The sequence below is a fragment of the Orycteropus afer genome, unplaced genomic scaffold (genome assembly GCF_000298275.1).
Source record: "Orycteropus afer afer isolate SDZICR_OR568_19922 unplaced genomic scaffold, OryAfe1.0 scaffold00117, whole genome shotgun sequence".
Classification (NCBI taxonomy): domain Eukaryota; kingdom Metazoa; phylum Chordata; class Mammalia; order Tubulidentata; family Orycteropodidae; genus Orycteropus; species Orycteropus afer.
In genome coordinates, this window is record NW_006921704.1 from 3,272,719 (window position 1) to 3,286,299 (window position 13,581).

General features: G+C 40.3%; 1 protein-coding gene across 1 annotated transcript in view; it reads left to right on the forward strand.

Moving 5' to 3' along the window:
• Positions 1-13,581, forward strand: part of ABCC4 (ATP binding cassette subfamily C member 4) — a 441,806-nt gene that overhangs the window by 197,105 nt on the left and 231,120 nt on the right. The window contains exons 10-12 of the mRNA XM_007944012.1: positions 1,529-1,720; positions 11,680-11,774; positions 12,360-12,446. Coding sequence (XP_007942203.1) covers positions 1,529-1,720; positions 11,680-11,774; positions 12,360-12,446 — 374 coding nt within the window. The remainder of the gene's footprint in view (positions 1-1,528; positions 1,721-11,679; positions 11,775-12,359; positions 12,447-13,581) is intronic.

The window sequence follows — 13,581 nt, forward strand, 5'->3', positions numbered from 1 at the left end:
TATTTTTTTATTTTTGCAGTGTTTCCTCCCCTCCCCTCCAACCCCTGGTAACCAACAAAGAAAGTTTCCTTACCAAATCACTTTTTTTTTTTTTTTTTTAAACCATTATATGGCCAAATAAGTCTGGGCATTCATGTTATATTTTCCTTCTTGTTGCTCCAGGCTGCATAGTTGGGAAACCCTGTCTACTGGTTAGACATCTCAGTGAAGGAAATTGTTTTTGTTACCACTACTCAGGGATAGAATAACTGAGAAGGCAGGAACTTGTTTTTGTCAGAGTTCACCTGAGGCGCTACAGGAAGACTGGAAGTTATCAAGGCTCTTCTGGAAGGCCTTATACATTTCCTCATGTGACTTATCCAACTAACATCAACACACAATTAGGGAGCGAAAGACACAAATATAAGCAAGACACCTTTGCCCTTAAGGAACTCCCAGGTTCTGGGGGAGACAGATTCACAAACAGATTATTTCAGTTCAGTGTGCTAAGCACTGAGGGGTATGCACAGGTGCATCACATGTGTATGTTGTAATGGAGTCCTTGGAAATGTGGAAATGTGCTCCTTCACAGTCTTAGGCATTCTAAACCAACAAAATACAGAAATCTAAATATAGACTGTATATGCAGGAGGGTGTTTATTTCCTTTACAATGATTTTTTTTTCTCTTGGAATCATGAGTTACTTCAGAGTTCCTTTAAATAACGATCTTTCCTAGTGCAGTTAATGCATTATTTACACATAGCTTTTCAGTAACAAGTACACGGAGCTTTTCAGGAACAGGTACTTTGTCAAAAGGATACCGGGATGCATATCCATATATGAAATACAGTTTACTAGGTTGATGCTAAGGAGCGCTGGTGGTACAGTGGGTGAGGCATTTGGATGATACCAGAAGGTCAGTGGTTCAAACCCACCAGTTGCTCCATGGGAAGAAGATGAGGCAATCTACTTCTGTTAAATTTATAGTCTTGGACACCCGGTTGGGGGGCTCACTATAAGTTGGAATTGACTCAAAAGCAGTATTTTTTTTTGTTAGTTGCTGCCAACATTCTTCTTGTTGTTATGTGCCATGGAGTCAGACCTGACTCATACTGACCCTTCCTTGGGTTTACAAGGTGGTATCACTATGGAAGTAGATTGCCCAACCTTCCTTCCAAGAAGTGGCTGGTGGGTTTGAACCACCAGCCTTCTGGTTAGTAGTCAAGTGCCTTAGGCACTACGCTACCAGAGCTCCTGCCAACATTCTTAGTACTTGTTCAATAATGGCATTTCATTTTGGGGGAAACTCTTAGGGACAGAGTAGATGGTTAAGCTCTTGTTTGGTTATTATTCTTTATCAAATGTTGGTTTACCAGTAGTGCTACTTCTGTTTCTTATTGTGACTTTCAGTGCTGTCACTTTTCCTGTTTTACGCTAAAGGGCTCTAATGTATTTCAAGCTTGCAGGGCTGGGGAAGGCTGTATTACAATGCCTTATCTTGTCCTGAGTGTTCATGGTACACATGTGCTTTTCTCCAATCTGTTTCAGTCATCGCTGTTAAGTGCTGTGCTGGGGGAACTGCCCGCCAGTCATGGGCTGGTCAATGTGCAAGGCAGAATTGCCTATGTGTCCCAACAGCCCTGGGTGTTCTCAGGAACTGTGAGGAGTAATATCCTATTTGGCAAGAAATACGAAAAGGAAAGATATGAAAAAGTTATAAAGGCTTGTGCCTTAAAAAAGGTAAGTGAATTACTTCTAAATTTCAAATTCTCAAATCAACTAGTGCTAGTTTAAATTACAAATTTTGTTAGAACTGTTTTTTTTTTTTAAATTTATTTTATTTTAAAAGAGCTACGAGCATTATTTAGTACTTTGAGCTAGTGTTCTGGGTTTACACACACACATACGCATACTACTCTTTTAATCCTAATGTGATAGTGACATTTGTAGAATGCTTTTTTAGTTTTATATTACAAAGTTTTGCTCACTTCTAACTTTTCTAAAAAAGTTACTTTACTGTAGTTGAAAATATACACAGCAAAACACACACCAGTTCAACAATGTCTACATGTGCAATTGAGTGACATTCTTACTTTCCTTTTCCAAGTTGTTCCTCACTCCTTAACATAAACTCACTGCCCTATAAGTTTCTTACCTAACCTTTCAAGTTACTGTTGTCAATTTGATCCCATATAGATAATTCTTAATAAAGCATAACACTCAAGGCAGGCATTCTTCACTAATTAAGCTAGACTGTTGGTTGATTTGAAGAAGGCTTCAGGGGATATTTTTGGTTTGTTTAAAGATTACTTCAAGACATTAGGTTTGAGGGTTCATCCAGCCTCCATGACTCCAGAAAGTCTGGATTCTATGAGAATTTAAAATTCTGTGCTGCATTTTCCCCCTTTTGGTCAGGATTTTTCTTTAGAATCTTTGATTGAAATGCTCAGTAATGGTAGCCAGACCCTAAACTATTTTTAAATGCAGTTACAAAAATTTACAAAAGTAAAGTGGTATAATGAACCTTCATGTACCTATCACTCATCCTCAGTGATGCTCCAGGCTATCAACTTGTGGTTGATCTTGTTTTATCTGTACCTCTTGTTCTGGTTACCTAGTGCTGCTCTGATAAGAATATACCACAAATGGGATGGCCTTAACAAACAGGAGTTTATTCTTAAAATTTGGAGGGTTTAAGTCCAAGTTCCAAGTGCCAGGCTCTAGGAGCTATGTGAAAGCCCCTCTGTCTTGGGCTTCAGCTCTGCCTCTTGCTCCTGGCCCACTGAAGCTAGAGGCTTTTCTTCACTCAGGCAGCTACTGTCTGCTGAGGCTAACAAGCCCCCAGGTTGACAAATAAAATGGCATAGTCTCGATATTACCAAACTACCTGGCAGGCCATTAATTCAAGTCTATTGTAAGTCCCAAGGTCAGCAGAGCATGGCAGGCTTCTGAACAACAACATGGCTACGGGTCCATGCATGCCATAAGCTAGAGCAAGGCTTCTCCATATATACTGGAAGCAGACCACATCCCAAAGGCAGCTACTCAACTGCTTGTAGTAGATCCCACCATTGAGTGGATTGCCAGTCTCATCATGGGGAGATCACCAGCTGCCCAGCCACTTAACCAGGCCCAGGCATGTTGACCTACAAATTTAACTACCACACTTCTGCCCTCTGCTTTTCCCCATTCCTCAAATTATTTCTGAAGCAGATACTAGACAGCATGTTATTTCATTTCTAAATATTTTATTATGTATATATCTCTAAAAGATACAAACTCTTTTATAAAAAAAAATACCACATTATCACACCAAAAGATGACTTCAAATTCCTTAATATCATCATCTTTCCAACAAGCTTTTACATTTCTTTAATTACTGCATTAAGAAATATTTTCGACAGTCTGATTGAATGAGAATTCAGATATGGTTTGTACATTGTACTTTGATCATCTTAATATGTTTCTTAGGTCTTTTTTAATCTATAGTTTCCCCTCTACTCTATTTTTTGACTAGTAATTTAGTTTTTGAAGAAAATGGAATGGCTTAAAATTTCTTTTTAATACTGTGAAATTTCACTAGGGGGAGAGATTGTTGTTTTCAGAAATGTTGTGAGGTTTGTCAGAAAATGACAAGAGAAAATGCTTAACTGTTTATTATGATTAAAATAAAATAGGTAAGTGGCTGATGAAAACTGAACATACGTGATAGGAGAGTATAATTTAGAAAAAAAAAAAAAAGGTAAATACTGATGTTTATTTGGCTTCAGGGGCTAGCAAGCTGTCATCTGTGTTACCTTCTGTGGGTTATAAAAATCAGTGAATAATAAGCCCTAAAGGACTCTCCACAGGATCTGTTCAGTGCAGCCTGGACATCCAACTGTTCTTTTATACTTTGTGGAAAATGCTAGGACAGCCTTTAAAAGGTATGATGTTGAAGGCTCTAAACCAGCTTTGTGAAGAAACAGTAATTTTGCTCGAACAGTGCCTTGGAGATCATAGATTGTATTAGATAAGTAGCATTTTATGAGGATGTGATAAAAAATACTTGTTCTTTAATGGACTTTTATTTCTTTCTCCTGGGTTATTTTTTAATGAGATATATGTTTTCAGAGATGATATCCAGATAGCAGTAATGGCTTGATTTTTATTAAATAGTATATATACTATATAAGAAGAGGGAGGAAAGAAAATATATATAACACCCATTTATTCAAAATCCACCATATGTTAAATATTTTTCACTCTCTCTGTCACACACACACACACACACACACATACATGCATGCAAAGGGGTATGCTTATTAAATCTTTTACTACAACTTTCCATCATCTTAGATGTTTCTGTCTTCATAATTCATAAAACTGAGGTTTAGGGAAACTGAATGACTCACCTAAACACTTGCAGTTCATGTTCAAATCCACATGTGTGACTTTAGGTTCTAGGCTTTTTCATGGTGCCTCTTGATTGAGGAAGTTTATAAGGAAGAACTATTTTAGAAATTGGATGATTGATGAAGGTAGTCTGTGGAAGAAACAGATTTCAAGCATTTTCTTTGCCTGAATCAGGTTCAGCTCCATCTGGTATAGGATTTAGAGTTCTCTCATTTTTGGAGCTAGTTCCCCACTGCCTTTCTGTTCTCTCACGTTTGGACATCTCTAGAGAAAGGCAGGTGCTGGGACAATGGTTGCTGCCCAGCACTTCCCCCAGGGTCTGATGACTTTACCAAAGCCAGATGGGAGGACTGGACAGTAATGTGAACAGTTTTCCTGGGCTTCACCACCCTCAATTCGCATAGATCCCAGTGTGATTCGGGCCCCCATAAGTTGGGCCATCCATTGGCCTTGATGACAGAGATTTTTCTGTTTGTTGTTTCATGTTTTAGAAATGTAGATTGTTGTCCTATTTTTTGAATGGTACAGTGACATGGAATGAGGATCTCCAGAAAAGAAGTGGAGCCCAGTCTAGGCATTGTTATTGAATACACCATGTTACCACCTTAGCCTCGGATGTCTCTGCTGCAAAATGGTGATGTTAGATCACATAGTTTCCAAAAGGTTTTACCACAGTCTGAAATGCTGCGTAAGACTTTCTTTGTGCAAGGGATCAACATGTATCACAGATGGGCATGAGATAGCCACAAGAGAACAGGCACTTCCTAGAATTATTTTGGACTGTAGGTACAGAAGGGAGGTGGTTCTGTGTTTAAACCATTGGGCTGATAACTAAAAGGTCGATGGTTTGAACCTACCAGCCACTCTGTGGGAGAGATGAGGCACTCTACTTCTGTAAAGATTTATAGCCTTGGAAACGCTCAGGAGCAGTTCTCCTTTGTCCTGTAGGGTTGCTATGAGTTGGAATCAACTTGATGGCAGTGGCGTTGGTTTTTTTGATTTTTGGTAGGTACAAAGGCTTGGCCTTTGAAGAGAAATAGACCTGGGCAAATCCAGGAGTTTGCCTTGGTTTCCTTTCTTACTAAATGGGGTAATATGGGATTATTATAAAGACTGTAGAAAATACATCTAAAATGAAAACATGCCAGGGGTTTGGTAAATGGTACCAATTGTTATGTGTTACAGCCCTTTTTTTCTAAGTGTGTGAATGAATGAATGAATGAAGCAAAGTTTTCTCCTAATAAATTTCTTCTTCCCCAAAATAAAACCCTAGAGGGGGAAAAGACAAATAGAAATAAGCAATATTTCTCTTTTTGGATCTATTAGTAACAATTAAGATGTATTATATGGAGCCCTGGTAGTGCAGTGGTTAAGTTTTCAGCTGTTAAACCAAATGGTTGGTGGTTCAAATGCATGTAGTGGCTCCCTGCTGGAAAGACCTGATGGTCTGTTCCTGTAAAGATTACAGCCTAGAGAATCCTATGGGGCACTTCTGTGTCACATGGGGTCACTACAAGTCACAATTGATGGCACTTAACACCGGTAATGACAGATGTATTATACTGGTTGTAATTAAAGTAACCATTTGTCAGTTTATCATATTTTGGTGGCTTGCTTTTGCTGTAAGCTATGCCACCAGTATTTCAAATACCAGCAGGGTCACTCATGGTGGATAAGTTTCAGCAAAACTTCAGACTAAGACAGACTAAGGAGAAGGACCTGACAATCTACTTCCAAAATCAGCCAATGAAAATCTTATGGAGCACAACAGAATATTGTCTGATGGAGTACTGGAGGATAAGCCTCCTAGGTTGTAAGACCCTCAGGATACACAGTGGTCACAACAGTGGACTCAAGCAAATCAGCAGTTATGAAGAGGAGGCAGGACTCCTCTTCAGCATTTCATTCCGTTGTCCACGGGGTTGCCATGAGTTGGAGTTGATTCAGTGGCAGCCGACAACAACATTTCACGTGGAAGTGTACGTTCATTAAGTTAAACACATTTCTGAAATAAAATAATGAGATAAGTAACAATTCACATTTAGCACCATTACTTTAGGCCAGCTACATATTCCAAGTAGCATAATAGTAAGTCATAGAACATACCTCAGAAAAAACCTAACTTAAGTTACTTTCACTTACTGCTGTGAAGTCAGATCTGACTCATAGCCACCACTCCTTGGGTTTCCCAGGTGGTATCTCTACAGAAGTAGGTTGCCCAGCCTTCCTTCTGAGGAGCAGCCGGTGGGTTTGAACTAACAGCCTTTGGGTTAGCAGTCAAATGCCTTCAGCACTACACCACCAGAGCTCCTTAAGATACTTTAGGGTAGTGGTTAAAATCTGAGGCCCTGGAGTGAGACAGATCTGGGGTTGAGTCTCAATTTCTTTCTTTACTAAACTGTTTAAATTGATTAATACTTCTGTATTTGGATATAAAAGGCTTTAAGCCTTGGTTTATTTTAGTGTTGTCTTGATTTTAGAAATATTTTTCAGTAACTACTTGAGACAGTGTTATATGAAAGAGAGATCAAAGGCTATGAAATGAAATGTTGTTGTTGTTGTTTTTGTTATGTGGCGTTGAGTCGGACCCAACTCATAGCGACCCCTCCTTGGGTTTCCGAGGCGGTATCACTATGGAAGTAGATTGCCCAACCTTCCTTCTGGGCTTGAACCACCAGCCTTCTGGTTGGCAGTCATGTGCCGTAGGCACTATGCTACCAGAGCTCCTATGAAATGAAATGTACTTGGTTTAAATTTAACTTTCTTGCTGAACAACTGGGAGCTCTGGTGGCGTAGTGCCTAAGGTATTTGACTGCTAACCATAAGGCTGTTGGTTCAAACCCATCAGCCACTTCTTGGAAAGAAGATTGGGCAATCTAATTCCGTAGTGATACCACCTCGGAAACCCAAGAACAGGTCACTATGAATTGTAACTGACTCCACGGCAGTGAGTTTGGTTTGGTTTTGGAGTTGAACAACTGGGAGTCCTTGGGCCTATTATATAACCTCTCTTAGTCTCAATTGCCTCATCTCTGGGGAAAATCAAACTATCTATCTATTTATCTATCTGTCTGTCTGTCTGTCTGTCTCTCTTTCTATCCATCTAGCTTGCCAATTGCCGTTGAGTTGATTCTGACTAAATGTTAACCCCCTGTGGTTCATGATGGAACTGTACTCCATAGCCTTTTCAGTGGCTGTGATCTTCTGGAAATAAATCACCAGGTCTCTTTTCTGAAGTTGCCTCTGAGTAGTTTTGAACTGCCAACCTTTTTGGTTAGTAGCTGAGCTCTTAACTATTTGTGCCACCCTTGGACTGACTGACTGATGTATCTCCCCCTCCTCTCTCATATCTAGAACAATGCTTAATACATAGTTCTTACCATCAAGGAACTAACTCAAGGTGAATGGGGATATAAGCCATATTATACACTTAAAGTTATGAAGCAGAATTAGGGGGAAGGGGCTTCTTATAAGCAATATAATCAAAGACTTGGGAACCCAGTAGAAAGGGATGTGATTTCTGACTGGTGAGACTCACGGATGGTTTCGTAGAAGAGAGGGTCTGGCCTGGGCCTGGAAACCCATTGCCATCAGGTTGATTCCGAATTCCAAAACTGTAAACCTTGACGGAAGCAGACTGCCTCATCTTTCTTCTGCTGAGAAGCTGGTGGGTGTGGACCACTGACCTTTTGGTTATCAGCCAAATGCTTTAGCCACTGAACCACTGGAGCTCCTGGGCCTGGAAGGATGGGTAGGATATTGACAGGCCATAGTAAGAAAGGCAGTTTCAAATGGAAGAAAAGCTGTGCACAATGCCCTGAGACTCTTACTTGTTTCTAAAATCTAGTCCCTTGCCAGAGGCTTGGGTCAACTCTCAGTACCTCTCTAGGCTTCTTCCGCTGTCTCCTCACTGGTGTTTCTACCATAAGTCTCTGACATCATATGTTTCTGGTCTGGGGATATCCAGCCAACATAACCAGGTTCTGGTTTTCCTCTAGTTTGTGTGTATGCTTTTTGGTGAAAACAGCCATAGATGAAATAATTGGCTAACCTTAGCTGACAGGTTACTAACGTAAGAATACTTTCCTCTCATTGGGAAGAACTGTAATAGATGCTCAGTGCATGCTTTCACCTTAACCAAAGCAGAGAACTGTGCTTAGGAAATGAGCCTGACTCAGATTTTACTTAAAATCCTTTTCAGTGTTTTTTGTATCTGAGGCTTGCCCATAAATAGAGTCAACAGCACACTCAAAAGTACTGTCAAACTCAGAGAGCACCCATTTCTTTTTCCTTAACTGTGCTGAATGAAAGAATAGATTTTAAGTGCCTTCTCTAGAAAATGGCTCAGGTTGCTGTGCTATACAACTTGATGCTATTTTGAGAAAGCAAACCAAACAACATAAAACTGATGAACAAAAACTTAGGAGAACACGTTACAAGGATTGTCAGCAATGAAATGGAGGCCAGCTAAACAGTGTATGTGTGGGAAGGTTGAAGGCTGGGAACCTGTCTTAAAATGTCTCATTATTTTCATGAAAATCAAAAGTAAGAGGTGATATTAACTTTGAGATCAACAAAGAAATAGTATGAAATAATAATGAATAATATGAAATAATTTTTCATATTTTTTCTTCTCAGTGCAATCTGATTAGACTTTGAGTATGTAGCAAACCCCATGTGTGTCTGGTGTCCCTGGGTGGCTGTTTGCGTGGGTTAAATGGAAATATCTCTTCCTTTTAGTGGCTCATTTTCTTTATTGTGATTCATAGTACACATGGGGTCTCATTGTTGGTTTGATTAAAAAACATATATCAGCCACTCTGGTGGCATAATGCCTAAGGCATTTGACTGATAACCAGAAGGCTGGGAGTTCAAACCCACCAGCCACTCCGCAGAAGGAAGACTGGGCAGTCTACTTCCATAAAGATTTACCACCTTTGCAACTCAAAGGGGGTCACTGTGAGTTGGAATCCACTCGAGGGCAGTGAGTTTGGCTGGTTTTAGTAGCAAGTTACAATGAATTCATATGCTGTTTCCATGTGTAGAGAGTGTTCACACGTTGATGTCTTTCGATCATCACAGGTTACTTTGACTTTGATAATCCTTGCTTCTCCAACTTCTTTTGTAGAAGAGGAAAGCAAGACTCAGAGATTAAAGGACTTTCTTATGGAAATCCCAAGACACCACTTGCTCTCTTCTCAAATTTGCCAGAGTAGGGATAGAGAAATGAGGGCATCATCAGCAGGAAGGGTTATTGATTTCTCTTCTAGTGCTAGGTTGATGCTTGTGAGATTTAGTAGATAACCAACAAACTGCTCGTCTCTGTCAGGACCTGCCTAGTGATAATTATATGCAACCTAAGTAAAGATTTTTTAACATAACATCATGTAACTTAAACCTGATTATTACCCTGTCATTTTGAGGATGTTTTTGTTGTCTTTTTTTCTTCTTTAAGATACTATGCTTTGTCAATTTATTTCTTAAAATATAACTTTTGACAGATTGACAAATCGTCACATCAGAATTTCATATCCTCCTTAGCCTTTAGTTTATTCTGGTCTGTATGGAACAAGCATTGACTCAGTCCAGCTGATCTGGTCACTGTCCCTCCAGCACACCATTCCATTTCCTTTAGGTTTTTCTGCCCAGACTGCTCTTTCCACTCTTTTTACTTGTGCAGATGTTTGTCTATCAGTGAATTACCTATGTCTTAAATACAACAGTGACGGCATAGGTCTGGTGTTATCCCCTCTATGAAAGTGGGAAACAGAGACATAGATCAGCAAAATGGCTAGTTAAAACATACTTATTCCTTGATACACTAAGTCTCATGGCTTTTAAAGCTACTTATTATACTGACTCCCACATCTACGTCTTTGGCACAGATGGTGAGACTTGTAGATCTAGCTGCCAGCTTACATCACCATTTGGATGCCCACTAGGCATCTCAGCTTGCCCATAACGGAACCTTAGATTTCAACTCCTAACCCTGCGCCCACCATCTTCCCTATCTCACTAACGATGGCCCTGTTCTCCTCTCTCACGCCAGAAACTTTGTAGTTCATCTCTTTTTGCCTCACCCTCACATCCATCCCATCAACAGCCACATGAACTTTACCTTTCAAATGTGTCCAGAGTGTGACCACTTCTTTCCTTTTCTACCGCTACCACTCTGGTCCAAACCACTGTCATTTACTGCAGAGATTATTGGGGTAGGGTCCTAGCCTGTGTCTTTTTTTTTTTTTTCTCCCCTCCCACTTCCTCCCCATAGTTGCCTCTTCCCTTTGTCCATCCCTCCATATACTCCTGCCCCCTGAGCTGTCTCCCTGTGCATAAGCAGCCCTTCTTTCTCCCATGATTGTTCTCTCTAGGGAGTGTATCTACTTGAGGTAAATGTTTAACTCACATGCCGGTATTTTGTTTGGCCTAGCCTGTATCTTACTTTCATCCTTATCCCCTTGTAGTTTGTTTTCCAGACAGAGGCAAGAGTGATTCTTCATGGACTTAAGTCAGATTGGGTTATTGCTCCCCCAGCTTCCCCTCCCATTCCATCTGGAATGAAATCTTGGCATGTTGTTTTTTTTTCCCCCTCCCTTCCTGCCTCCTCCATAAGCTTTTTTCTTTTAATTGTTATCTAAAAATATAGATAACACAACATTTGCCAATTCAACATCATTGAATGTTCAGTGACATTAACCATGGCTCATCTTGTCTACCTCTGCGCTCATCTCCACCATTGTTTACTCACTCTGCCCCAGCTGTACTGGCCTCCTTGCTATTGTTTGAGCAGCCTGGGCATGAAGCTGCGCCGTAGCCTTGGCTTACTCCACCTTTGACAGGTCTGTGCTTAAGTCCCCTCTGATCAGAGACCTTCCTGACCCTCTAATATAAAATGGACTTTTCTGCTATCCTTCTCTCTTCCCCCAAGCCTGCTTTATTTTTTTCTTTTAATACATATCACCGTTTTCATTCATAATTGCTTGCTTTTGTGTTGTCGTTTCTTGCCATGGAAGTTCCAAGAATGTTGTTCACTGCTATTCTCTGTCCCCAGACCATGCTTGACATATATTGGATGTTCAAGTAAATACCTGTTATATTGGTTAGATGTGTATATCTTCAAAAAAGTATAGAAATGAACCAAAAGTCCCTAAGAATTTTCTGAAAGGTTCAAGGTTATAATTTAGCCACTCTGGAATATATTCATTGCTCTTGATCAAATGCATGTATATTCCTCAAGAATTAACGCTAGAAGTTTAGGATGACAATAGGTGAATGCATTTTCAGTTTTCCCTTTCTTCATAAAGGATTTACAGCTTTTGGAGGATGGCGATCTAACTGTGATAGGAGATCGGGGAGCCACACTGAGTGGAGGACAGAAAGCACGGATCAACCTGGCAAGGTAAATTGCATGTCAGTGACAGGGCACCAGGGCTGCAATAGCGATTGCCCACTCCCTCAGGGCATCATGCATAGCTCAGCCTCCCTGTTCCTGCTGCCCCAGCTCCCATCCTGAACCCACAAATATTTGCCACCCCATCTATGTGAGTCAACACAAATGCCCCATCACTCAAAGACCAATTCGTGTTGGGCCCTTACATTAATGTCATTATGGAGCAGAGAGGATGACGATCAATTGCTGAGCACACATATGCATGTCACAAAAGCTGTCTGAAGTTTCTCTTTGAATACAGGAGATATTTATAAAGTTCTCTTGCACCTTTTGGTTTTCATGACTAGATAATATGTTGAATCGAAGCAAACTTGTTAAAATTGCTGTTCTGCATGCCTCTTACGTAGCTTGTAATGGGGTGAATGCATGGAACACACTTACTGTGTGTTGGGTACTGTGTGAAGCCCTTGTCTTGGATTGTTCTGTTTCCTCTTTTGTAATGAACATCCAAATCGTTCACTGCTGTCATAATTCGTTAGGCAAGAGTCGGGAAGCGTGAAGCATTTTCCTGTCTGATATCTCTACTTTTTTCAGAGCAGTGTATCAAGATGCAGACATCTACCTTCTGGACGACCCTCTCAGTGCGGTTGATGCAGAAGTGAGCAGGCACTTATTCGAACTGTGAGTTTGCTCATGATTTGTGTCATTTCCACTTTGCAAGCACCCTTTAGAGTAGACCTAAGAAAAGCCTTTGTGCTTCAGAAAATTTGTCTTTTGTGCTCTGGTGTCGTTCTTCTTTCCTCCTCTCTCATACACAGGAGAGCAATTCTAAAGAAATTTTGCACAAATAGGAGGTCAGGATAGAAAAATACAGAAAGCACTTTTAGCATGTTGAAGTAGATAGCACACATGCTTTACAGAGCTAAGAAATAGATGACACATTTTGTAAGTGTTTTTCCCTGCCATTTGCAGTTGATAAGCAAGAACCTGGATACATCCCCAGGTCGCCAGAAAAGAAAGATGATTTACACTTCTGAATTGAATGGTGGGAATCACTTACCCGGTCCTTGGATTTTTTCCTTCCTTTTTTGTTTATAGCACCTCGGAAGTGAAGTTTTCAGTACCAACATAAGACTTCCATGGAAAGATTTTCTTGGTTTATGCTTGTTATTATATAGATTTAAAAATACTTAGTGAAATCTAGAATTTAAGAATGATTTGTTTCATATCAGACTGTGATTTCAGGAGATTAACACTGTTTCATGTATTCTCACTAGAATTAATACGCATGATGCACAAATGCAGGGTTAACTTGCATTTGAGGCTAAATATCTAGAATCTTGTTTAACCCTTGACAAACACTTTGTGTTTCTGGAATTTGATTTTCTTTTTTTTTTGAGGGAGGCTCTGCCTTAACCACTGAGGCAAAATAGTTCTTTAACCTAATACTTGCTGAGTGACATTTCCTATGCACCCTAGACTGGTCTTTGCAAAAGCATCATGAGCTTGCAGTTGTTAGAACGTCATCCTGATCTATCCCACAATTATCTTCTTGTCATTCCCCTTGTTAAGACCAATGAGTATTTATTGAGGCCCTACTGTATGCACTGAAATGGATGCTCCTACAAATGTTATTGTAGGAAACAGCTTACTTTACAAAGAGGTTTCTAAGCTACAGAGACTTGTGTTGTTGTTATGTGCCGTAGAGTCGGACCCGACTCAGCGACCCCTCCTTGGGTTTCCGAGGCAGTATCACTGCGGAAGTAGATTGCCCCATCTTCCTTCCGAGGAGTGGCTGGTAGGTTTGAACCGCCAG